The 27885-nt window shown below is 39.2% G+C and overlaps 1 protein-coding gene across 4 annotated transcripts; it reads right to left on the reverse strand.

Annotated features, from left to right (window-relative positions):
• On the reverse strand, window positions 1-27595 carry CCDC169 (coiled-coil domain containing 169). Of its 4 annotated transcripts, none has more exons than XM_052671037.1 (10): window positions 27320-27592; window positions 23728-23837; window positions 23316-23383; window positions 22693-22775; window positions 22127-22237; window positions 21995-22035; window positions 10269-10367; window positions 10087-10140; window positions 5345-5421; window positions 1-2223 (listed from the first exon to the last, which is right to left on the reverse strand). In XM_052671037.1, the coding sequence occupies exons 3-10, from the start codon at window positions 23324-23326 to the stop codon at window positions 2121-2123; spliced, it is 579 nt and encodes a 192-aa protein (XP_052526997.1). In that variant the 5' UTR covers window positions 23327-23383; window positions 23728-23837; window positions 27320-27592; the 3' UTR covers window positions 1-2120. The 4 variants fall into 4 exon arrangements, with proteins under 4 accessions (XP_052526997.1, XP_052526996.1, XP_052526998.1 ...); XM_052671036.1 differs by having other exon boundaries at window positions 23316-23428; window positions 27320-27591; XM_052671038.1 differs by lacking the exon at window positions 23728-23837 and having other exon boundaries at window positions 23316-23428; window positions 27320-27402.
• Between the last annotated feature and the right edge of the window lie 290 nt (window positions 27596-27885).

Raw genomic sequence — 27885 nt, forward strand, 5'->3', positions numbered from 1 at the left:
AACGGTGTAAACATTTTATTCAGGTCCAAAGATACAACACATTTCCTGCTGTTGCAAAGAAACTCTACTCATCAAAGTCATCAGCCTGCCCTTATTTTCAGAAAGACAGGAGGGAAATGAAGTGCCAAGTAATTTCTACAGTAAAGAGAACTATAACCACTTTGCAAAGCAAATTCTACAGCTGGACACATAATTAGAATGGTGAAACACATGTTTCAGGGCTTAATTACCATACTGCTGAGTTTCAAATCCTGATCTTGCTCCTGGCATGCTGAAATAGGGACTAAGAAGACACAGTCTGCTCCTCTCCTCAGGTCATTATTGCACCAACGATATCAACAAATGCCTCTTTTGAAGCATCGGAATTCTTATCTCAGCAAGAACTACCCATGAGGTAAGCAATTAACACCCCAGCTGTGAACAATTGCTGTTGTGTCACCCTGGTGCAAAGTTTCCAATTCCTGTGAAGTGTTACAAGGACTACAGTCAACTGCATTGACTAACATTTGATTTAGAGGCAGCAGTAATGTCTGCTGCATGAATCCAAGAACTGGATATTCTTTGCTACTGCAGATGTCCTTGTCTTTTGTGCCAACAGAACCATTATGGTGATTTTTTCTCTCTCTCCCCAGTGACAAATAAAAGCTGGAAACTTTCCATGTAAAAACAGGAACAGGAACCCTCATCAGCTGTGCTGTGCAGACCAGCCTGCTTAGGACAGAATTATACCACGTGCATCAGAGTAACATTAGAAATATCTGTAATAAATCTCATACTATGTAAGAGAAAAACGAGTTCTGCATACAGAATATGCTGTACAATACTGTAGGTCTTCTTTCCCTGGATCTTATAATGGCATCATTGATCTTTTTGTAAGAGTTTAATTACAGCCTCGCTTTAATGCTGCCAGTAATAAGGAACTATTTGTACTGCTCTTAAAGAGGCAAAAAAGCTTTACCAGATTCTGCAAAGAGCTAGGGATGCTCTTAAAAATAATAAAGGGCAGTCAATCAATCATATTTGCTTTGACAAGAGCTTTTATGATGTAACCCAGAAGCTTGAAGCTTCATTACCAAAACATTTTTTCTGTTGCTACTTAAAAGATTTCTGTGAAAGCTTAATGACTAAAATGCTGTAGGTAATGAAACTACAACAATTGCACTCTTAAGAATGAAAAGACAAAGTAGTCCTACTGTTCACTGAAGAGATTATTTTAAAGACTGGCACTATTTTGGGCCATAAATATATATGGATCAGCACCATATGAACAGCATATGAACAGTACATAAAGAATTTCATGGAACCCATAAAAACATCCACGGGAGAATTCAAACTGCAAATAGCAACATACCAATATCAGGAAATGTAATGTGTATGTAATGCTTAAAAGCAACAGTCCCCCCTCACAAGACACGTTCTGAAGTATCTTGATTAAAAACGCTGACTTTTTCTTTCATTTCTCTCTGTAATTAGTGCCATAATAGCTACACATGACAGAGTGCTTCTAAAACATGCAAACAAAAGTTTTACAGCAAGCCAACTTTTTAAAAAGTTGGAGGTGTTTTGTCCCTCTGTTGGAGTAATGGAAAAAAGAATAACTTTATGTTGGAAAGGAACTCTATTGTAAGGCACTGACTATGTGCTGGTCTTCTTAAGAGTCAAATGAAAGGCACAGTCAGCTGTACCAACATCAGACTACTTGGATATTTTCTTAGCTGCTATACCAGATGCTCTTGGACGGAATTACTGCAGAGATTTACTTTTTGGGTAGAGAGATTACATTTCAGGTTATATCACTCTGCATTCGTTTTTCCTTGACTGAGATGTCAAAAATCATACTGACTCAACAGTACTACCTCCCAGTTCCACCAGATTGACTAAGTGTTCTCCAAAGATCCCAGCTCCCCAGATACCAGAATCACTGATAAGAACTAGCATGAAAAGAGTCAGAGATCACCAGAACAAAGAATGGCAACTACAAGAACAATTCCATCAGGCAAAGAGGAAGTTACACTACTGCTGCCAAGAAGATGTGCTGGTCTGTGTTTGGTGTAATAAAGCATAAACACATTCATTTGCAATTCAGAAATTTTCAGTTAAAAAAAAAAAGGTATATTAAATCAGGATTTTAGTTTTGGAAGCTGCATCACTCCTGCAGCCTTTTTAATTGGTCCTTTTTGGGGATTAACAATCTTCAGACGTTGCGGAACGCTGCATCTCCCTCTGAAATAAAATGGATGAAGTTAGTCATCAAATGTCACATTTCCTGTAAGCTAAAAATTTGCATGCTTTTTATATTAACATAACTGATTATTATGATGAATTAATAACCCTGAGAGGAAAAAGAAGTATATTTCTAGTTTGGAGGGCTAGCAGAGCATTTAGTTATTCTGCATTCTAAAACAATCCTCATCTTATGATTCCTGACTACTTCCTATTATCTAATTGATGGCATTCAAAGAACAGAATTACTAAACATTTGCACAAAGAGAAAGCTAATGAGACATCTTCCTCAGTTACATAATCCTGGACAAGAAATGGAAAACCATTCCATGGAGGCACAGTTTCAGCTCTCAGCAGGTGTGTCAGTCTGTTGATCATTCTCTGGAGATCTTACATATGAAATACTGTTAGCAGACTACTGAAGTGGTACTCATCATGGATGCACACACCACCTACATGAAGCCTACTGGAGCTGTTCTCATCTGATCTAAGAGAAGTCAGTGAGAATGTAAACAAATCTCCAGGGGGAAATGGTGATTCCACAAACTGGAAGGCTCATTCTTACCATCAAGCAGCACCTCTACACTTAACGAAGTATCTTTGTTTCTCTCCCTGTTCATCAGTGCACCAGGCAGACAGCACTGTATGTTGCCCTAATTGCCTGAAGGGTTTCAGCGTCTCTCTCAAATAATAAGCATTCTGAAGGAAAATATGTCACAAAGTCATATCTTTACATTCATGACAGCCAGAGAAATGTTCTGTTATGTGGTAGGAGTTGCGATGACATGATCTGCACAAGCTTCAAATCTCTGGGCAAACAGCCAGCAAAGCTCTCCCTAAGACTCCTTAGTCTTCTTGAGATTGATGCATCCACATAAAGGGAGAACTGGTCCCACAGGAATATGGAGCTGCATCCATCCAGAACTTGGATGATCAGAACCATAGGCCTCAGTTTGTGAAGTAACCAACTGGTCATTCAAATTCAGATTACTTACAATCAAAGAACCACTGCAGAATTGGACCAAGCAGACAGCGTATGTCTGTGTGGAATTCTGCACACAGCTGGACCTACGCCAGATGCAAACTAATAACTAGGTAGTTGCAGCCAGTGCAGTGCTGAAACTGCTAATAAGCCCTGCTATATGCCTCAGTACAGCAGTGACGGCTCAGAATGACATTAAATTGGCTCCTCAGACTACATCAGAGACACGAGTCATCAAGACATCCATGCTTTTTTTTTTTTCCCAGCTGTCAGCTAGCCTATTTTTTTGGTGTGCTGTGAAATAACACAGAAAAGGATCTCTACTGAACTTGTCCTCTGTGTTTAGATAACCAGGAACAGGAATGCAACAAAAGTTACTGTTCGTAATTACGACACAAAAATGTTACAGTGTTTTTTTAATAGATGGGTTAGGCTTCCTGTATCTGTACCTAAGGTTAAAACAAACGTTAAGCATTATTTTATAGTATGGTTTCAAATCCAGTTATTGCAGGTGGTTTTTGAAAGGCTAACAGAACAATCCTGGACAGAAAAAAATCAAATTATTCTCAACAACAATTGATTTTCATCGCACAGGTATTCTCTTAACTTCAGTGAGATTGTTTTCATTAATGTCAGCTGGAATGAACAACTTCCAGGTAGTAAATCAAAACATAATTCAAAGGAAGTAACAAAACAGTGGCTGTGATAAGTTCATCGTGATCAAGGGACATCTGCCTGTATTTAGTATTTAAAATACAAACAATACCCAAGTTTCACTCTTAGCTCTATGTTGTCTACCAAGACCAAAATTTGAGGTGAAAATTGTAAGATGCTGGTTATCAAAGCCAATGCTTTGAGAATCAGGTCCTTTGCTACTAAGGACAACTAAAAGAAAAATTCCTTTAATTCCTTTGAGGTGAAGTTGGTAGAAAGGGGTATTTTGTTACAATACCTATTCTGTGAGACAAGTGGTTTAACACTGACGTGCAGCTACACACCACCATACTACTCCCTCATACCCTCTCCACAATGGAACATAGGGAGAAAATACAATGGACTTTTTCTGTATTGGGAAACTTCAGTTAGAGACATTAATTCATACCCTATTAAAATCCTCCTCTGGAGCATTCCAGTTTTTGAAATCCTGTTATTTGATGCTTACACGGAGTGTAAGGATAAAGCAGGTAAGCAAATATGTGTACACATTTCCTGTTTATAAATTACTCATTACGTTTGTAGATGTTCCTAGTACATGTTATGGATGCTAACATTAATAATATAGGTAAGTGGATTCATGGAAGAGTATTTATTGTGAGATACTGAGCACATAGAAACTGTATTAGCACAGGAAGTCTCCAAATACTTGGGAGAGTTCCAAAAGCAAACATTTTATCTGCCTGCCCTTTTGTAGGCATCTACTTATTGCAACTGGAGGCAGGATATTGGGTTCAACCCAAATTTTGTGTGATTCCCTGTATTCTTTCTACATTATATTACTTATGTTTTTGTTTCAGTTAAAAAATACATCTCCAATTTCATGCAATCTCACAAGCACTACAATCACAAATTAATTTTATTTCTCTGTAGTTCAGAACAGGTGGTCTCTTGTCGCATTTAAATTTCTAACCCATGTAATTAAACAGAAATATGTTGAACAATGAAGACTTTCTGTGTTGCCAGCTAGGAGTTGGACTCAATGGGTCCCTTCCAACTTGGGATATTCAGTGACTCTGATCTAAAGTCACTCACATTATCATTCTTACAATCCTTACAATCTCTACTCACTAAAAAGTATCAAGCTAAGCAATTATTTAAATGAATTACTCTTAATGGACCGAAGGGGCTCCAACTCCAACAGAAGAAAAGAAGATCCTTTTTAACAACACAGGTTGAGATGGGAAAAGAGAGATGGTAGATTTCAAAAAGGCTGCTTAAAGCACGTGTATTTTCAATCATGCCACATGCTTAGCATTAAGCAAAACTGATTGAAAAGCAGTATCAAAAATGATGTTAAGAATAGTATGTTATCATAGGATTGTGTTTAGTTATATTTAACATGAACAGAGTTGCACTATTCAAAAAAACATATTTAGTTAAAAAGTAAAGCAGAAAAAAGAAGAAATATAAACAAAAACATACCTCAGTGTGTGCTTTTCTCCCTTGCTTGTCAGAGCATCTGTTTTTTGCCTTTCAACAGTTTTAAGCATAGCTGAGGTCTGCAGCAGCAGAGATTTTACAATACATAAATAAATAATAAATAAAAATAAAATTAAATCCTTATCATGATCACAGTTAATGAAGTAAGCTTCCTCCAAACTGATTTTGACCAATCATGGTTTTACTGCCACGAAGAACTTTAAAGACCTATTATGCCAATGTCTTATTGATTTGGGGAACTGAGCACATGCCAACATTCCTTGACAGACAAAATATCACTACTTACTATGTTGGATAATCAGAGACTATATCACTTAAAATTAGCAGGTCGCACTGTGTATTCCCAATGAAGAACCACCATGTTTGAAACACACACTTTGTATCGCAGTCAGAAGACTGGGATACAAAAACAAAAGAATAGTAACTTAGCTGTACTTTTGAATGATTAAAGCATTAATTAAGAACAAGAACTACTTTAAAAAGTTTCATAGCATGGAAATCTCTGCATGCTTTGGAGATCATGATTAGAATTCTGGACATAAAAAATAGCTATTCCAAGGGTAATAGCTATTACCCTTGGAATTGCATTTAGCAGAATTTGGGCAGGATCAAACCAGTTGCTTCTGTTGTTCCTTAGTTTGCAGTGCTCCCTCCTCAGCCAGCACTTGTTTGCTTATCCAGATGCCTTTACTAGCACTACTTTTCAGAGGGTCAGCTATGCCATGGACTGAAAAACAGAAAATGCAGCAGGTGTAGGGCTTGTCTGGCTGATGTGTCACACTTGCGTGTCTAATGTAAGAAAATGGACTTTTCTCAACCTCTTTAAAGATATCCATCAGAAACATGCAATAATTACATGATAAACATGACATGCAATACAGCACATTCACCAGGACAGCAAAGACCTAGAAGTAGGTTTTGGAGTAACCTACAGAAGACTTAAAGTCTGGATAAATTAAACTTTACATTTTGCAAAACACTTGAAAACATCCTGCCCTTGTGAGAAAAAGAAGATCCAGCTCTAAAAAGAAATGTCTTGCTTATAAGACAATGGTTTCTACTGTGCTTCTAGCTGTACAATGTATTAGCCAAGTATTCCTTACCCGGTCCTAGCAAACCCAGCTATAACTGAAGTAGTTTTTCTAAAGTGCTTTGCATAAATAAGAATGGGATGTGCACAGATTTAATTTCTTGAAGAGAAGATTTTTTTTTTTTACTCAAGGAAGTCCAGTGAAGATAGTGGCTAGTATCATTTATCACCTTTCTGAGCAGTGCTCCTGTGACAAGATCACAGAATCATAGAATCACATAATGGCCTGGGTTGAAAAGGACCACAAAGATCATGGAGTTTCAACCCCCTGCTGTGTGCAGGGTCACCAACCACCAGACCAGGCTGCCCAGAGCCACATCCAGCCTGGCCTTGAATGTCTCCAGGGATGGGGCATCCACAACCTCCTTGGGCAACCTGTTCCAGAGATAACAACCAAGTGTTGACTGCCTTCAGAGTTGCTTTTTATTTATATGAATATAGACTGTCAGTATATAAGATTACTGTCCATAGCACTGTTATTGCTGGCACAGTTTACTTCAGGCTCATCCTAACTGAACTGAGCCTGAGCTACACAAGCAGCTTTTCAGCTGGTCCTATCTATTATAGTGATCTTTTTCTGCAAAGAGACCCCAGTCACAAATCAGCCTGTTCTATGTTACTAAAAGTTTGTGTTAAAAGTCTGGCCTGAGAGAGAATGGTTTTTGTGAAGATGTGCAATTGTTTGTCCTTGCCAACTCCTCTAACAAATTTCTGAATACTACCAGAAAGTGCTTTGGTATTTGTGGAATCCAAATCACAAACCAATGTTTTTTCAGACTGGAATAAAGCATAAAAAAAGCAAACCAGAACACACCGCAGAACAGCACTGTCTCTAGCCTGAACTCTATGATTTGTGAAGTATTCAACTTTTAAAAAAATATAATTTTAAATTGACTATATGCTTATGGATTCAGCCAACTCAAACAAGAAAAGCACTCAGATAACACATGTACTTAAAAAAAAAAAAACAACAAAAACAGTAGAAAAACCAATGATAATAAAAAGATAAATATAAGAAACTGGTGCTCAGAAGCACTCTTGTTTCTACTGAAGGCTGCAGGAAAAACACAGCAGAAAGAAAGCAAAAGCTTTCAGCATCTGCAAATTTTTAGCACATACCAGTAAAACTTCCATTGTATTTCCGTTTTTTTTTTTTTGTTTATTTTTGCTGTGAGCTGAAGAAAAGCATTTAAAATAATGAGGAAAGAAGGTCTAACAAGACATTATGTCCATTTTCTGTAATCAAGTGTGAGTTAGTGGAATATAATGCAGTCACAAGATAACAACGTTCTGTGGTACACTGTTATCCTTCTAACTGTACTGCTGCCAGCATTACAACAGACTCAAACGGTGAGATTTGCACACAACTGAAAAAAATCTAGGCTGAATGCGTATTTGCTTTTGTCTCTGATGACAAAATGAATTGTTAACAAGGAGTGCAAAGCTATGTTGATTTGAAAATAATGTAAGAGCCACAACGAAATTAAGGTCATGACAGTGAGGGGTCAGAAAGAACCAGATGAGCCAATAATTATTTTGCATCCATGATGAGAATGACTAACCTGTTCAGATGACCAATGTAAAAGACAGATGTCTAATCTAAACTGCTCACAAGGCTCTCCCTATAACTCAGTTATACAGACAGGAAAGTGCCTAGGCAATCCACTTCATCTAAAACAAGTGTGATGGTCTGCACCTTAAACATCCTTCTACCTCCGTAGATTACAGAGGATCCCTCTTCAATTACTTCAGACAATTGGCAGTCACAAAATTGGAGATTGGCAGATTAATCAAAAAATGATTATTTTGCCCCCAAATTATTCTGAAATAATGCAACTGATTACTGAAAACATAATATACACTAGTTCCCAGTGTCCTGCTTAAACAATGTGCCAGTGCATACACTTCACTTCAAACAATGTTTTATGCAGGTTTAAGAGCTTTTCTAGGCAACCAAACATAGCTATTCCTCCTGCTACCATGTATAGTAATAAAATCATCTTTTAATCTCCTATCTTCTTCCTCCAACAGTTCCCAGCTTCAGTGTTTAATAGAAAGATACTAACAGTTATTATTCACATTTTCTGGGTTATTTATGGCTTTAATGCTGGGAAGCTAGCTTGAGAAATTCCTTCAGATTTCCCAAAGCAGAAATGATCGACATCACTTGCCCACTGAGCAAACACATGGAAACACTGCTAATTACAGCCTTTCACTCCACTTACATATGACATCGAGTACGTGACAATCATTCTTGAGTATCACACTAAGCTATTACTTTTTCATTATTCACGAATCAAGAGTTCTTTCACAACAGGAAGTATTAGAAATCTTTACAGGTTCCCCGCAGTTTATACTATCAACTTTTATGTGTTACATAATTTGCAGTAATAACATTTAGCCTCTGAGTTCATAAAAACAAAGTACCTTATCCCTTATCTTGTAAATTTAATTGTATTGTCAATCTGAGCTGACTGGCTACCTTGTCTTTAAAAGATAAGAAGGGGGAAACATGAAAAGGAGGAATTTTCTTAAGGTGTCAATGTCACTAATAATTTGGTTCTGCTCTTTTCAGATGAAACATTGAACTGCAGCACAGTAGTCTTGTCACTACCAGATGGGCAAGCATCACAAAACTGTTTCACCTTTCTCAGATTAGGGTACTATCTTTGAGAGCAATGAAATTCCAATCGATACAAAACCAGCCTGTTCTAGTTCTTTGTCACTATCAAAGGAAAGAATTTTTTCCTCACGTTGCATGGAACTTCCTATGTTCCAGTTTTTGGCCACTGCTCTTTTTCTGTCACTGCACACTGCTGAGAAGAGCCTGAGAAGAACCATCCACTTGACTCTCATCCTTCAGATATTTGTAAGCACTGACAAGATCCTCTTCCAGTCTTTGCTTCCCCAGGCTGAGCAGTGCTAGGTCTCTCTGTGTTCCTCACAAGAGAGATAGAATCATAGAATCATAGAATCACAAGGTTGGAAATGACTTGCAAGATCATCTAGTCCAACCACCCTCCCATTCCTATTAGTACCACAAGCACTGAACCAAATCTTGTAGCTCCTCATCCAGGCGCCTCTTGAACACTGCCAGGAATGCCGACTCCACCACCTCCCTGGGCAGCCATTCCAGTGCCTGACCACCCTGAGAGAAAAAATTTCTCCTAATGTTTAACCTAAACCTCCTCTGGTACAACTTGTGGCCATTTCCTCAGGTCCTACTATTAGCCCGGGAGAAGAGGCCAGACCCTTTTTCATCACAACCTCCCTTCAAGAAGTTGTAAAGTGCAATGAGGTCTCCCTTGAGCCTCTTCTTCTCCAGACTAAACAATCCCAACTCCCTCAGCCACTCCACACAAGACTTGTGCTCCAGACCCCTCACCAGTTTCGTTGCCCTTCTCCGGACACGTTCCGGGGCCTCAATGTCTTTCTTGTAGTGAGGGGCCCAAAACTGAACACAGTACTCGAGGTGCGGCCTCACCAGAGCTGAGTACAGGGGGATGATCACCTCCCTGCTCCTGCTGGCCACACCATTTCTAATGCAGGCACACTATTTCTAATACAGACACACTATTTCTAATGCAGGCCAGTTGCTCCAGCTCCTATCAAGTCACACAGGTTTTTTTCTTACCTGCAAAATCTCTGAAAGGTAGATGCGCCGCTCATCATTAGCTCTGTGGTAAGCCTATGTTAAAATAAATAGCACAGAATACTATTAAGCAAACTATTACATTGTGTGTCCTACACACCTTGTCTGTCTGTCAGACAGCGTAACAGCTTTTATAGACTAGATGCATACAGTGATTTACAAACCTTTGCCTCTTGTTCCAGTCTAAGTTCATAATCTTTTAGCTGATTCTGGAGTCTTTTCTTCTCTTCTTTTAGTTGTTCAAGAACCTCCTTTAAGGAGCCCTGTGGTTACAGTAAATAAAAGAAATATTTCCATTCTGAACAAAGACATCACTACCACATTACTTACTCTTCAGGCACTACTGTGTTTGTCACTCTGTTTGCTTCTCATGCACTTTTTGTTTGCAAGGTTCGGACTGGCACACCACAGAGACAAAAGCAGTTAGCCATATGCTAGAAGTATCAGTTGTGAACTACACATTTCCACTGTGTTAATAAGATATAAATACAATCTTCCATACTCGTGTGCCTTGTTAGATAAGCAAAGTCACTTTGTTGTGACCAGACAGACCTGCTCCTTACTTCTAAACAAAATTCACTCTTACTGCTGTTTTTTTTAGTAGGAAGATTTCAGATCCCACCTGCACATTCATTTTCAAACCACTTGGAGAGGGAGCTGCTGGGCTTGCTAATGAGGCATGTTGGGTGTCACTGGCAATGCCTAAGATTTTGGCTAAAATGCAGTATTTGGGGGCAATCTGTCTTATATGGTCTCTCACACAGTAGGCTGTCCTTTCATCTAACTGTCATGGTAGCCCATTTATAACCTACCTGGAGCCCATTCTCACAGCTGGAGAGCAGAACCGTACTGGAGCATGAAGTACTCCAGAAGCTATCACATTGCCTTGACCAGTGTCAGTAATGCTCTTTTACAGCTGCACGGTGATGGCTCACAGTCAACATGGGATCAAACAGAATATACAGATTTCAGGTGATCAGCTCTCAATTCATAACAAAATTCATTTACTTCTTCCTCAGTACTTTGGACTATACTGTTATATTTTCATGCCATTTTTAATAATCTCGTCTTCAGTGTAATTCTTTTGTAGACAACATCCACATCTCTATTTTATTACGTAATCAGTGTAAGGAGAAAATGCCATCATCTATTTCTATGCTGTGTATAAAGGTTACGCGTATCACATTAAGATTAGTTCTAAACCTGGTCCTGGAAGAACTCTGCTTGTACTTTCCCAGCAATCTCCTATTCATTCTTACATTTCATTTGCCAGCTATTTCCCCTTTCAACAAATCTACTAGCTTTCATTCTCTACAAACTATCAGCCACTTCCCTTGTGACACGGTATCTTTATCAGAGGTTATATACAGAATTACTGTACTTATCCTGACAACAAAAACTATTACCTCATCACAGAAAGTCAACAGGTTTGCCTATCATGAATGACTTTTAATAAATTAATATTTCAGAAATATTAGCAGTAATCATCTAATAATGTTACATTCAAATTCATATCCATTCAAACATTACAATCATTCAAATATATGACAGTATGGATGGGATTCACTCTGAGGTGAGAATATCTCCATTTGAGTGTCCATGTGTGAACTAAGCCCCTACTAAGAGTCACAGTCAATGCCATCAATGATGCATAGAGTCATTCAGCTGAACAGATACAGAGGGTTCAATTCAGCTGCCATCTGAAATGCTCCAGGGTGTCTAAGACATTTGTACATGACAGATACCTCACATGGGGTACAGGACACACATACTTCTGGAGCAGCAGTAGCCTATTCTGCACTGAAATGTCTGCAAGTCTCCGTTTACGTAAGTGTTCTACCAACAATGCCTACTGAGATGAATTTAGATGTGAATCTATACACTCAGCACACAGTACTGACAAGGTTTCCACTGCCTGTAGTAGGAAACAAAGATCTAGCTAAGGGGTAAACAGTACATAGAAACAAGAAAAAATACCCAATATTATTGTGTTAACTTTTTTTTCTATCCTTCCTCAAGGTGATTTCATCCAAGCAGATGATAAAGAAAGAACTTTAAAGCATGTAAGTCCCTTTTATCTGCTATGCACAACATCTATTTCTGTTTTGATCACTTCTGCAAAGTTTGTATCTTTAATATTTGTTATCCCACCACTTCAGTCTAGTGAGGCTTTTTCCATTTGTCTGCTTAGGCCCTCTGAGTAAAAGAAGTATCCATTTCAGGATTTTAGTTTTTATTTCTAAATTAAGCATCTTCTTAGCTAGAATAACTGAATCCTTTCAGTACCATCTGACCACTGTCTTAGCAATATCAGTTAATTTTTCTCAATGACTGTAAGCCCAGGCAAAGCTACAAACTTGGAATAGAAAAGCTGGAAATCTGCCCAGTGGGAAAGAACCTGAGGTACTGGCCAATAGTTGGCTGAATATGAGCCAGCATTGTGCTCAGATGGCCAAGAAGGCCAATGGCATCCAGGCTTGTATCAGAAAGTTTGTCAGCAGGAGTGGGGAAGTGATTGCCCTCCTCACACCTCAAGTACTGTGTTCAGTTCTGGGCTCCTTACTACAAGAAAGACATCAAGGTGCTGGAACATGTCTGAAGAAGGAAAACAAAGATGAATGGTCTATAAAGAACAAGTCTTACAAGGCACAGCTGAGGGAACTCAGATTGTTTAGCCCAGAGAAAAAGAGGCTCAGGGCACACCTTATCACTCTCTACAACTACCTGAAAGGAGTTGGCCACTTCTTCCAAGCAATGTGTAAGAGGACAGGAAGAAACGGTCTCAAGTTGCAGCAGGGGAAACTTAGGTTGAATATCAGATAAAAAATACTCTTCATGACAGGGTTGAGAGGCATTAGAGCTGGTTACCCAGGGAAGCAGTTGAGTCACCATTCCTGGAGGTCTTTAAAAGACATGTAGACATAAAGTTTAGGGACAAGGTTAGTGATTGACTTGGCAGTGCCATAGAGGTCTTTTCCAAAGTAACTGATTTTATGACTCTATTAACCAGATTCCTATGCATTAAACATTGAAAGAAAGATAATATGAATCTCTCCAAATATTAGCCACTCCCCCTGTAATTTTTCCTTCTGATGATAGAATGGTTGGGAAGGGACCTCAAAGATCACCAAAGGAAGGAAGGAAGGAAGGAAGGAAGGAAGGAAGGAAGGAAGGAAGGAAGGAAGGAAGGAAGGAAGGGAGGGAGGAAGGGAGGGAGGGAGGGAGGGAGGGAGGGAGGGAGGAAGGAAGGGAGGAAGGAAGGGAGGGAGGAAGGGAGGGAGGAAGGGAGGGAGGGAGGAAGGGAGGGAGGAAGGGAGGGAGGAAGGGAGGGAGGAAGGGAGGGAGGAAGGGAGGGAGGAAGGAAGGAAGGGAGGAAGGAAGGAAGGAAGGAAGGAAGAAGGAAGGAAGGAAGGAAGGAAGGAAGGAAGGAAGGAAGGAAGGAAGGAAGGAAGGAAGGAAGGAAGGAAGGAAGGAAGGAAGGAAGGAAGGAAGGAAGGAAGGAAGGAAGGAAGGAAGGAAGGAAGGAAGGAAGGAAGGAAGGAAGGAAGGAAGGAAGGAAGGAAGGAAGGAAGGAAGGGAGGGAGGGAGGAAGGGAGGGAGGAAGGGAGGGAGGGAGGGAGGGAAGAGAGAAAGAAAAGCTATATCTTTCAAGAATGTTTCACACATGACTGAACTGTTACTAGTTTTTGGTTTTTTTCCTAATTAAAGCTGAAGTATTTTGGATGCAGATGAAACCTTTGTCCTAATACAGAAGGCTCCTATATTCAATACAGTTAATATTCTCCAATTCAAGGGCAGAAAGTAAACGAGTAAACCACAGATTAAAGATTTAGCCAAATTCCACCAGGATCATGTGCTCTTTCACTACACCAGTGTCTGTACAGTATTTAAAAAGTCAGATAAAAAGGTTTCTAATTTTTTTGCCTTCTGTCCTGACTACATTAAAGACCGCAATCATATGACAACATATTTTTGCACAACATATTTTGTGCCACCATAGTAAGCTGAAACACAGCAAAAACAAAAATTCATGCTGTTCTCAAGATTTCTTCTATGTAATTCTACACTGCACTACTTATTTACCCTCAAGACTGTCCGTAAGTTACTAAATACAGCAAGTCTTGGTGTTGCAGCTGTTAGTCACAACAGAGTAATCAGTTATATCCTCAGTGATGGTATTGGTCTAATTTCTTTAAGTTCTTTCACCTCTTGAGCAGACCACTTTTAGATCTTTTTTAAAATTATTGTTATCATTTTCCTTTAACCTTTTCAGAAGTATTGTCTATATTTTGCTGCCAGTGCAGCTGGTCTTGTGCAGATGTCTGGGCACTCAGCTCTGGATCAAGGATGATATCCAGCTGTAAGCAAATGAACTGCGTAGTACATCACCACTTTTGATGAGCAAGCAGACAGAAATAAGTTCATAATATGATAATAAGTTATCATCTGTGTGCCTCCAGAGAAATAAGAAATTGAAATCACTCCCCATTTATAGATTGGGAAAAAATCCAAAAATCAAAATTAAATGAATAAATAAAATAATTAATTTTTAAAAATCAGAAAGAGACTAGTGTCTAAATTACACTTCAAGCAAAATTTAACATCCTACAGTGAATTATGCAGAATCTTACATTCTTCACACTTGTTTTTGTTGTAAAACTTAGGTAGGCATCTGAACTTTTGCTTCTTTGGCTTTCCATAAGAACATGCTTAATCAACCTGCTTAATTTTCTGCTGAAAGCCCTTACAGAGCCTCAAAGCGAAGTTTTCCAGCAGTCATGGTGGCTCTGGCTGTGCCCTGATGAAGCACAACCTGATATGCATATTCTACCCATATTATACTAGAAATTCAATTTCTTCTGCCAAACAGACTAAAAATTAACTAACAAATTTTATTTCAGACTTACATTTCAGTCCTCTGACACTGTAAGAGCTTCAATTCGTAGAATAATGTATCTTGAGATTGCCCTTACTTACTAATGCTGAAATAATTCTTGAGGTCAGGCTGCTCATCAGTCAAGAAAACAAAATTTAAAGGGATAGAGAAAGAAGAAGTCACAATTGATGCCAGATCATGTATACTTCTGGAAAGGAGACAGGATTTCAGACAATTCTTTGTACCTTTCTCACCAATTTCCCAATGGTTTTCCATCTCTATTATACATTCTGTTGTGAATTCCAATCTAGCTTCTCTTCTCCCAAGGAATACCTAGGAAATTCATGCAGCAAACTCAGTTTCTGATTTCTGCTTCTGGGTCCAGGCACCTAACAGATGCTGCAGAGCTCAGAATAGGAATTCTGAAGTTCTGAAGTAAATCTTGCCAGACAGATGTTCCTACTCAACTAACAAAATTCTCCAACTACAGAAGGCAATTTCAAAAATAGAATGAGAAAATTCTCAGTGGTAAAACTTCTGAGAGGTCCCAGAGACCCTGTTAGTAAAGACTGATTATAAGTTACCTCTCACCCCTACTGTCAAAGCAATAACTGAAGAACTAGCTGAGACCTTCTATAACTGAAGTCTTGCTGAACAGCAATACAAATCCAGAAGTGGGAAACACCAGCATATGAGCTTAGCCAAAACCATTAAGGACTAAGTTTGCCTTTACTGAATGCTGTGGGAAGCAAGCAGAGAAAAAATTCACTGAAAGAGATTCAATTATTTATGTTCATAGTTACACAATCAGCTTGGTGCTTAAAAGAAGAAAATAACACAAGTAAATGGCTTAAAACTTATAGTAACCCTGACTTGTAGGAGCTCAAAAAGCCTTTACACAAAGCAAGAACCAGTGAGAGCTCGAGAGAAACAGGAGCCTTCAAGCAATGCAGCAATTTTGCAGGAGAAACTGTCAACATGACTTCAAGATGAGCCAGTTAGATAAATTCTGAAAATGATTTTTAGAGGCCAATTGAATTTATTAATGGTAACAGTTTAGCTGGATACTGAAATATTGTCTAGGTCAGATTTATAGCAGGTTCTTCTACTAAGCCTTCAATAGCTGGACAATGTACTCCTAAAAAAGGAGACATAAGCTGACTAAGGGATTTAACCTGAATTTAAGATTCTTAGTTTTCATTAAGTTGCCCATGTCAAGCCAGTCTCAGCAAGCTGGTAAGCCAAAAGACACACTGAGATTTTAACTGAATACTTTCTTTATGTAATGGAATGTTGCAAGGCTTAGCAAGATTCACTCTCAGGGCAATGATACATTAAGTTTTGTGTCCAGCAGTGGCAAAAGCCCAGAGTTTCACAAAGAGAACATCAATTCTACAGTTCTTTTTTTCACATAATTTTCTTTTCATTCGTCTGAAGTTACATATTTGGCTCAGTACTTGCCAGAAAATGAATTTATAGAGAAGGGAATTGCAGCTGAATTTTAAAGCCACCCACATGAGTTATTCTCATTCTGGATTTTTCCTTGCCCTGCTACCAGTGGCAACAGAGGTGACAGTTTCTATCAATCACTCTACAACAGACAAGGTGACAAATACGTGACATCATCAAGAGGCTGAAATTTGCTTTCATCAGAGCTCATGCAGACTGTTGATCTATATGGCAATTTGCTTCAGCTTTAATCCTCTAATTTTTCTCCATAAATTAGAACAGAAGGAATACATCTGTCAGTTTTGTAGGAAAAGCACCACCAACAAAAGCACAGAAGATGACTGCAATTCACTGTACTTAACATTTTAAATCAAATTAATTTTTGCACAGTGAATGAACTCCCCTCCTTCCAACACTAGCAGCTGAGGATCAGCAGGTGATTTAGCTGAATCTTTAAATAAATTTTAAAGTCACCAAGAGCAAAAAGCAACGTCACATCTTTAGCTTTACTGTAACTGAAATTGATTTTAAGTTAATATCATTATACTCACTTAATCATATTTCGTAGCAGTTACTGAAAAAGATACATTAAAAATTACCTAGCACAGCACATCCCTATGTAAAATATGCAATCGATATGCATGCAATAGATACTGTAAAGGCTTCAGTACAGGTGAAGAAAAAATCACTGCACTTGTTTAAATGCCAAGTGCCCCCTTGTGGTTAGCATGCTCTTTGTATTTGAAACAGTTGAAATGAATTAATCACAGAATCACAGATAACATTTCAGAATAGAGAGTCCTGTTTGCATCACATATTGTCATGAACCAGGTTAAGGAAATTTGTCCAGAGATCTGTTGGAAAAATCCAGTTCCTTCAGCTAAAGAGGTGTAGGGCAGTGCTACCCAAATCCTTCTATCAATGATGCCCACAACATTGTTTTATCATCTGCCAAAGTGGGAGGAGGAAGTTAAAACCCAGACCTCCATCGCTGTACTTCACATTTAAAACAAAAGATGATGTTGAATCCAAAATGTTTTACTTCTTATCTCTCCTGTGAGGCTTGGGAAAGGCCTTGAAATTCATTACAAATCTTTCCTGGGAGAAATCCAAGGGTCCCAGACAATTGCTAAGCAATTCCTGAAATTCCTGAACAGGCAGCAGTCTGGAGAATGGCCAGCTAATAATGTCAGTCCACTGCAAGTTTTTCCCTGATTGTTTTCTTTGAAATACAAAGTGCATTCTGCCTCTGGGAACCCACAAAGTGATTTGTGAGAAACAGTCTGCTGGTTTGTGCAAGGCTGCCAGGAGGAACAACTAAAGCCAACATGAAAAAGAAAGGAAAGGACTGTGAGTCAAAAAGGTCTCTTGGAGACATCCAAAACTCTTGGCCTAAGTCAGATGAAAGGAGTCTGGCAGGAGGCAGGACGCAGCTCAGCACTATGAAACAGAATACAAGACTTTCTCTAAAATACTTCCAATCTTGACAATAAAGACCAGATATCAGACCTGTTTGTCACAGAGCTATGGGTGATGTAATCCAGCAAGAGCAACAAGATTCATTTAACACTGACTTGTTGAAAGAATTGTCAACATTTCCTGTGCCATTAGGAAGTGATGATGTTCCCCACAGGCAGTTAACAACACCTACTGTGGTACAGCTTCTTTGTGTTTTCATAAACACTGGATGCCTCTCCTGTTAGGTTGCCAACACCCTCTCCAGTGTGACACTGTCACACGTTCTGCTTATGGTTTTTATATAGGAAAAACCCTGAGGTTGATCTGCTAGGATTGCTGCACGCAGTCACTCCAGTCTCAGAAAGGCAGTGCTTTAAAGGAAGTATCTGGCTGCAATGGTGAGAATTTTCTCAGCTACGGTGCTGGGCAGTCCTGAAAACAGTGATTTATCACAGAAACCTTCGTTCCTTGGCTAATTTTAACTAGAGCGTTGCTAAGGCAATGCTATCAGGAGTGTGCTCTTCTGAACTGATGTTGTAGTATGCTTTCTGTATTAGCATACTAAAGCTGCTATCCGGGGATCCTCTCTAGCAGAAACGGTGAGAGAGAATAAAATCACTTTCCTCCTGCTTATAGAGGAATCCAGCAGACAACGCGCATTTCACCAAAACACACTTAATGACAAAATGTGAACAAATGAATGCTTAATATGGATAAGAGGGGTAAACAAAATTCACACCGTGTTAAGCTTTGGAGAGAAGGCATTCTTTCTGCAATTATTCCTGAAGTGGTGTATGACATTTGTATTATTCATTGGGATATAAAGGAAATTACTGACTAAACCAGTTTTCAGTGTTGCAACTCCCCTGTGCTTGTCACCATTTAGATTATTTTTAATCAACTCTCAGTACACAAAAATGGTTTTCTAAATCCTGGCTATTCTAATTTGTGTGTTGAAGGTAATGGATCCACATTTACTGTCCTGTGATATGTGTCCTTCATGATATTTTTGAAATAAAATAAAAGGAACACAGCAAGAACAATAACTGTATTTTTAAATGATTTAGGGGTGTTTTTAACAGCAAGGAATCATTCATCGGTAACATTCTAATTCTGAAGTGAAAACAGTGCAAGCCATCTGCAACAATTATTGCAATTTATGCACACTGAAAATCCTTGTGCTTCCTTCTTCATCGCCCCAGAATTTGCATTTGTATTCTTCTCTTTCAGTTTTTTATAGCTCGCTCACTGCCAGAGTCCCTGATGACTAATCTTTATTTTCCCTGTTGTGCTTGAAATCAAGAAAATGTTTTATCCTACCTATCTCTAAATGAGACAAATCACTCCATGGATATGCTTTTCTCCTTCTATTGACTACGTAAGACCCTAAATGACAAGCTGAGTGAGACAAATATCCTTAATGCCTTTGAGATATCTCCTCTGTTAAACATGGCTGAAACTGGTAATGAAATTAAGAATTATTAGAGGTGCCTCTAATAACTCAAACTGCGTAACTAGCTTCTTTGGGAACATAGGTTAAAAGGACTTGCAAATGCTATTTCATTTTCAAAGCACATTGCTTAGTGTCTGTTGTTGCTATACTCTTGAAATGGTATCGTCTTGCTAGAATAATCACCTTGCTATCCTTTCACTTCATATGCAACAGCAAGCTGAGGACTAAATATCATAGTGTACTTCTCATTTAATGTGCACACATGATTTTTATATATACACTCTCAGCATTTTTACTCTGAGTGAACGTAGATTGATGATCGACTGATCTCTGCTTTTCTGCACCCACTCACCACATCTGTTCTTTATTCTCATTTGCAGAGAAGCTAAATATTCCCCAATGCTCCTCTGAACAATTCCCAAAAACATAAAAATGATTTGGATAAATCTTTATGCTTACACACCACAAACTGATCTGTGTATTTTTTACAGATGTTTTATCTGCCAAAATTGAAAAGAAAAAGAAGCTCTGCATTTCTACAAGGGTAACTGTAAAAATACATGGACTTTCCTGATAGTTTCAGTGAAAAAAGGACAGCAAAGTCCCCAAAACATATCCATTTTCTTTTTACTTCCATCTCCTGACAATCAAAACAAGCTAAAATGAAGCTTTTTCTAAATTTCAAAGCATTTTTTTCCACTCTTGGATAACAGACAAATGTATTCACACTAAACTGGAAGGATGAAAAACGGCAGGATAAAAACCTTTGGCATGGCACATGGGCTCCAGACCTCCCTAGGTGTCACTGAGTAAGTGTAGGACACTCCAAATTGTTTCCTAGGCTCCTTTTGGCAGAATGAATCTTACTGTTCCACTGCCATTCTTTCGTTTACAGGAGCAGTAATCAAATCTCACTGAATGACAGCCCATAGGTGAGGAGGCAAAGCAGAATTTAGTAAGGATTAAAAATGTACTGGATTGGTGCAGCACAGCTGCTGACAAAGCTCACAGATTATCTAACTGGTAATGGCTCTCCAGGTGCCTGGCAAAGGTGTAGTTGGATTGGTGAAGAGAACATTGGAAATGTGATGGAAATAAACACTTTCAATATTGCCACTGTCCACGCCAGTGCACGCTTTACAGGCTGATGGGAATAACCTTGTCTGAAGCGGACTGCTGTAAATTTTCTAGCCCCATGTCCTGTGCTCAAGACTTCTTTTAAAAAATAATTCCACTTGTATTTTTAAACCAAGTCCCTGAAACAGGCAAATGGGATGGGAAGGATTTTCTCCATTGCTTTAATTGGCTGTTTGAAAAAAAAAAACAAACCCAGCCATCTGAAGAACATCATGGAGTCTAGGACAGTACTAAACTTAAGAAGAATATTTACTATCTGAAAGCCATGAATTAAATCAGAATAAGCAATCAATTATTCACACTCTGCTTAAAATGGGTAATAATTCCCACTAACACAGCATGCAGACTCCTCCAGGCTCAGTGAACTCCCATTAATCTTCAGAATCTGAAGCATGGGAGTCAGATGGAGGCACTTCTACTTGTGTAAGTGCATAAGAAGTTGTTTTATGCTTTGTTGAAATGCAGCTGGTGAAATAAAAGCATATTAAGTAATACAACCTTAAAAAAAAAACACATAAAAATCCAATTTGTCCTGTGCTGCAAAAATTGAGTACTTACTATACAATGAGGAATTTTCCTGGGACTGTATTACACAAAAAGTAACAGCAATTGTTGATATTTATTGTCACTTATGCTACAAAACTGTGAGTAGTGCTGGATGCACTGACGAACTGCACTGAAGAGAACCTTGTGGAGTTCAATTAAGCAAAAATGTAAAGTCTTCCTGCTGGTGAGGAAAACTCCACGCTCTGGTATGTGCAGGGGGGGCTGAGAGAGATGGGGTTGTTCAGTGTGGAGAAAAGAAGGCTCGGGGGGTCTTACCCATGTGTATAAATACCTGATGGGATGGGAGGAAGAAAAGGGAGCCAGACTACTTTTAGAGGTACCCAGTGACAGGACAAGAGGTAATGGGAACAATCTAAAACACGTGAAATTCCATCTAAACCAAGAGAACACTTTTTTATTGTTCAAACACAGAAACACGTTGCCCAGAGAAATTGAGAAGGTTCTGTCTATGGAGACACTCAAAATCTCACTGGCCATGATGCCAAGCAACCTCTTGCAGCTGACCTGCCTTGAGTAGGGGTGTTGGACTAAAAAAATCACAAAGCAGTCCCTTCCAGCCTAAGAGATTCCATCATTTTGTGATCAAGGTTTTACATTTTTTCAGTTATCGACAGCACCAGTCTAGCTACTCCATCTCATACACCTCACTGAGGGTGATGTAGAATCTTTACTCAGTCAAAAAATCTACTCCACGATTATTCCCAACATTTAGGTCTTTTATTCCTACTTCATTATTATGTTCTATGCCTTATAAATTCATAACCAATTGCCTAACTGAAACAATTGAAAAACTAAGTGGGACTGTTTGCTTTGGTTTCTCGACAGGACCACAGATACTGTTTGTTAAGGAACAACAACATAAAAAAAAACAAAACTGTACAATTAATTTAATTTAATGTAATTTCTTCTGTGGTTTTGAAGCTGAAGCAACTAAATTCCACTGTACTCACCACAGGCATTTGATCAAAGATGCGAACAATGGCCAGTTTATCTACAAATAAGCAGAAGGTGCAACTCATTGACTTCATTCAACATAGAATCACTAATTTTATTGAAAAACAATTATGAATGCCCATTTCTACCTGTTGGATTTCCATGAATAAGCTCCACCTTGTCTTTAAGAATATTAATTTGCCTTTGCAGCTGTCTGTTCAATTCTACTTGCGTCTCATATCTGGTTTTCCACTCATTACCTTAAAAACAAGTACAGGGTTATTCTGTTTCCCAGATTATTCCATGCTATTTCAAGCAGAAGTCAACTTTTGTTTTTTCAAGCAGATCTTACTTTTTTTTTTTTTTTTTTCCAGAAGATTGAGAAGGTCTCCAGTTAGTATTCCTCATACTGAGAAAGTATTCATTTGAATTACAAAAGAGCTTGAAAATATAGATCAAGGGATTCCTCTTACCACAAGGCTTACTGTGGCCAGAATATTAACTGACTATCCCTATGAACTCATGTCATCCATTATATCTTTAATAGCTAACAGAAAAAAAAGGTCCTTAATTTTTCACATCCATAACAGTCATTTTTGGAAAGGTAAAATTAATATTCCAAAATAAAAATCAGTATCACTGTAAGTTCTACCAAAAGAAAAAATAATTTGCTGTGTTTCCTATTCAATTAGTAAGACTGTTGCAATTCACTTACCTTCATCTTCAACACCACTAAGCTTTTTCTCCAGTTCCGTTACTGTTCTTCTCAATTCAGATATTGAATTTTCAAGCATTTGCCTGTGGTATTTAGAAAAGTCAATGAAAAGGCTTTGCATTAATCTAATTATTAAAAAAAAAAAAAAGAAAAACAAACAAAAAAACACTAAATCAAATATATTTTCAACTCAGCTCCAAACAAAATGCAGCAAAACACATTACAAAAGCAGTTTGTGATTATTTCATATCAGTTTTTTCGGAAGATTTCCTAAACCAACCAAGGCTCTTGAACGCATCCATTTTTCAAAGACCTACTTGAGATCTTTCAAAAGAACTGAGAACACAACTCTGTAAATTGGAATATGGTCTACAATACAAATATGTAAGTCATTTTTGAAATAAGAGGGATGTATTTTAAATCTTAGTATGGTTCATTACAACATAATGGGTTCATAAAACCCTTGTTTGTCCTATTTATTGGTGTGTTTTTTAAGGGAAGCTTTCACATCAATGTAAATCTTCCCATTCTGAATACATTCGTGAGAAGTGTTCTTCAAGAAACAGTTAGCTCTATTAGAAATAAAGTTTCAGACATCGTCTCTGTCACCAGAACAGTATCACCTGCTGCTCATCCCATGATCACACTCAGCAGAATTTTATTTTCCATAGCTTGGAACATCAGTTTCAACCTAAAGTTACAGAAACAGAAGCAGACCAATCATGATCGGAGATGCCTGCAATGGGGAGAGAGAGGGAAAGAAAAACTGAAACGGTACAGAAGTTCAAAGAAAATAAAATAAGCAGAAGAGTAATAAAAGGTCATTCAGGTAAGTTTTCAGTGCAAGAAACATGCAGAGTCACAATTAGACAGAAATCTTCCATGACCAGAGACAACTGGGTCTTCCAGTCTCTCTTTGCTCTAATGCTGTTCTTTCCTACCAACTTTAAATTAGGGAGGGGAGACAGAGTCAAAGAAATAATGAAAATATAGGTAGCATAGTGGAGACAAAAAAGGTTGTGGTGATAGTCTCACCAAAGATACAGTTGAAGCACATGAGTCAAAAAGTTTAGATCCAGGAAAACTGGAGGAAATCTGATCATTGCTGCTAATTTGTTCCCACTCCAAATGGCAGAGGCAGATAGCTAAGAAAGAAGACAAAATCTTATTATATCACTGGCATATTTTCAACACAAATAGATATTATTTACTTACAGCAGATTTCTATCAATCTCTCAGCGCTTGTAAAAGAGGAAATTGTGATGAAGGCAAGTGTTAAAATGGCATTTTGGGAAGGAAATAACAGCTGGAATTGGACACCAGCAGAGATATAAATAGAGCTGAACTATTTCCAAATTAAATTAATATTCCTCTTAAAGAAAATTTTGTGTGCTGATGAATAGCATGGTTAGAATGAGTCCTTCAAACACGGTATTTTCAGCTTTTCAAGACTACACATAACATCTCTTACAGCACGTTAGATTTTATTCTTCTTTGTGCATCACTAGCAAAGCTGCTAACTAACTTCCAATTTATATCCCTTCCTGATTAAAATGTATACTGAAATGATACATCGTGAGGTACCAGGCTGTAATTGCTGAGAATCTTTTTTTCATTTGGAAATGAAAACCATTCTCATTGAAAAAATAACTAATAGTAAATATTTAGTATTCCAATAGCAACTAGAAAGTAGGCAGGGTGCTTATTCAGTGTATATACAGTAAACTACACTCTCCGTATTGACAAAGGAGTGTAGAAATAAATCAGCTTGACCAAGTTGGTAAATACTTCAGCTTACTACTGTATTGAGAATACTTGGCATTTATGGAGCTATTTCTAATTGTGACAGGAAACAACAGGCCAAACCACTTGTCTGTTACTGTGAATGTAAAACAGCTCTGTGCAGCTGCTTGCCCACAGCCCTGGGCTGTACTTAAAGGGCACTGACGCTGGTGTGATTTTACCAATAGCCTCACAGTTATTAAAAACCAGGCATGATCTTTTCCTGTATCATTGGACAACTGATAGTCGTCACAGAAGAAATCCCATAAACCCTCAAAGCCCCAAAGTTAATCAACAATCAGACTTAATGACATCCACATCCACTAAACAAAATCAGGAAGCTTCTTGTGAAGGAGAAAAAAGTTGCAGTACAGATAAGAAGACTGTGATTGAAAATACAGACAAAAATTTGCTGATGTTCCTGTTAGGACAGTTTGCAGGTGTTGTTTTGCTTGACAGTCACAGCCACTTAGGATGAAAACCCATTTTCCTGCACCTTTTGCTATCCAGATCTCAGCATCTAGAGCACATAATAGGCAAAAGACTGCCTGAAGCCATTTTGTTTACTGGAGAGAGACTAGCGCTACATTACAGGCGAAGCTTAAGGCAAATCATTAGTTCTAGAGCTCCAGCCCTGCTACAAGGCAGGCCTTTACTGGTTCCCGTAGAAGACAGAATACACAGGTGCCTTCAGAATCTCTGAACAAAGCAAATGATACTATACATTACAAAAGGCACCACAGGCAAGAGTACATATAGCACTGAAAGCTCCAGGCACTGTCACTCAGCAGTGTACTGGGCAAATCCTGCAACTCTCGTTGTCTGGAAAGCCACAAAAGCTGAAATCTCAAAGTGGAATTTTCACATGCAACTCTACTGACATCAGTAAATTGACAGTGAGCTGACATGCATGCATATACAGCCTAAAGACCTCTGTCTATTAAGAAGTATAATGCAGTACTATGTTTTCTCTCTAGCTTACGAACATTTGTCATGGCAGTTCCCAAAAAGAATCTGTGCTTAATCTCGATTACAGTAAGTCATTGTCAGGTTAAGCTACTGACTTTCATTAAAGCCTTTCAAAGTATTATATCCACAATCATTGAGAATCAGCAGGTACTTAGGTAAAGACCCCTCACTGACACAGATGATTCAATTTACTCCTTGAAGTAAAAATCCCTTTTTAAATGAGAGTGGTAGGAAGGCTGTTACCAAACTGTCTGAGTGGAACAATAATCAAATAAGCCAGCAAAAGGATGACATGGGTGAGACTGCATTTAGGAATGGAGACATCTGCAAGCAGTCTTCCTCAGCTTTCTTTACACCCATTGGAGAGAAAACTTCTCAGGGTGTGAGTCATCTCCTCCTAAAGCAGCCAACCAAAGTAGGTCAGATGAATCACACCTTAAAGCCTTCTGTATTCACTGACAACACAGGCGCCTGTTTCAGATGTTGATTTCTAACAATCCTGGTTGCCAACAGTTAAATAAATAACAATACAATAATGGTGCTGCCTGCTTGTATGCACAAGATAAACATGGGACATAGCTGCAGAATCCACCGGGAGCAGCAGGCTTTCCACTGTGTTTCTGTCATGCTATAAAAACAGAGACTTTTGTTAAATACGTTTATTTTTTGTTTGATCAGCACAGAAGACACATCTTTGTGTGACCTGGGCTTTGGGCCATGGTTGCAGAACGTTCTTAGGGATATCAGCAAGAACTTCAGGTGCATGAAATACCCAGGTTTTCATTAGTTAAAACAATAATAAATCACAGCAGTGAAACAAAGTCAATACCAGCCAGCTTTTTATTTGAGCACCAATAACAAAATGGTGAGCCTGGTAAATAAGAGTCGGTGTTTGCTTTGGATAACTTCTATCTTACACTGATGCACTACTCACCACTCTGGAGATTCATTAAAAGGACCTTTGCTCACACACAGGTACAAGCGTGACCGAGCTCCTTTGTGCACTGTTCTGAGCACAGATGCCCAACCAGACTCTATGATAAACCTTAGCTTCCTCTTCCTGCTAGCAGATAAACATTTCATAAAGTACAATTGCAGAGAACCCTCAGCTTGGAGACTGAAATAAACACTGTCCTGGGGAAAAACAGACATGGAACTGAATGTTTGAAAACCATACAAAAAGGGTCTGAATTAAGGCAGCACCTCAGGGAGATTCTGGTATTTTAACTTTTGGTTTATTAGCACTCAAAAGGCAGAAATGTTCCAAAAAAATAGAAAAAATCCCTAAAATTCCACACAATGGAACATCTACATCAACACTGTTAATACCAAGCTATTTAGTTGGATCCCTGAAACATTTGCCTCTTAAAACAGTCACACACTGCCATCTCTGCAGAACTACACTAGGAAGATGTCTCGGGGATGGTTACTGACAGTGAAATCTGGCTTTCCAGCTTTATTCCACTGGGAAGAAATGTGTATTGCCACAATCTCATCACTCATTCCCTTCCCCCCACTAACAAGACATCACTCCTCCAAGCCCTTTTCTGTACCACAAACCCGTCCTTATCCCACACCAGCTCCTCTCCCATCCCCATTCTCCTGCCCGTTCACTGCCAGCTTCATTCTGGCTGAAATTATTCACCCACCTCCTCAGGCTCCTCTCGCCAGCCCCCTGACCTGCTACAGCCCGCCACTTCCCCCCGCAATCCCAGATTTTCACCACACTCTCCCAGTCCCCAAAGCGCTCTTCAATCCCCACAGATGCAGAGCGCACTGCGGGACCTCCGGCCAGGTACCCCTGAGGCAGCACCACCCGCCATTTTCCCGCCTTCCCCCCCGGGACCACTCCTTCGGCCCCACTCCCGTCACTCACTGCCTCCTCCTCTCCCGCCCCAGCTCCATCTCCAGCCCTTCGGAGTCGCCGCGCTCCCCCATGGCGCCACCGGCCCGCCGGGGGCCTCGGAACGGCCGCTGTGTGTCTGGCGGCCGCCTGAGGGAGCGGCGAGGCGCGCCCTGCCCCGGCTGCGCGGCGGCCGCGGTCCAAGCTCTCTTCTTCGCTTTGTAAAGGCGAAGCTTCACGGGGCCGACTGCGTTAATCGCGCAGCTTAGTGCTGCATGGCGGCGCCTCTGTCTCCCTGTCGCTTTCTCTGGCTGCTTCAGTGGCAGCTCTTACATTCAAGTGACTACTTAACAAGCCCATAGAATTCATAAAGCCCAGAAATTTCAGGTGGTTAGTGACCTGAAATGGTCCGCCATCTGCTCAGAAAAGCAAGAGACAGTGTGAAACGGGGCCAGTGCTGACTGGAGAGATGATCTCTGCCCTCATTCAGAAAGATGGGCTGTAATTTTGCCTTACTGGCACACTACGAAATCAAGAAAAGCTCTAGTTTGTCATTTACTTCTGTCGTGCGATCAGCAAGCCTTATGTAACAGCCCTCC

The sequence above is a fragment of the Tympanuchus pallidicinctus genome, unplaced genomic scaffold (genome assembly GCF_026119805.1).
Source record: "Tympanuchus pallidicinctus isolate F22 unplaced genomic scaffold, pur_lepc_1.0 scaffold11, whole genome shotgun sequence".
In the NCBI taxonomy this organism is placed as follows: Eukaryota; Metazoa; Chordata; class Aves; order Galliformes; family Phasianidae; genus Tympanuchus; species Tympanuchus pallidicinctus.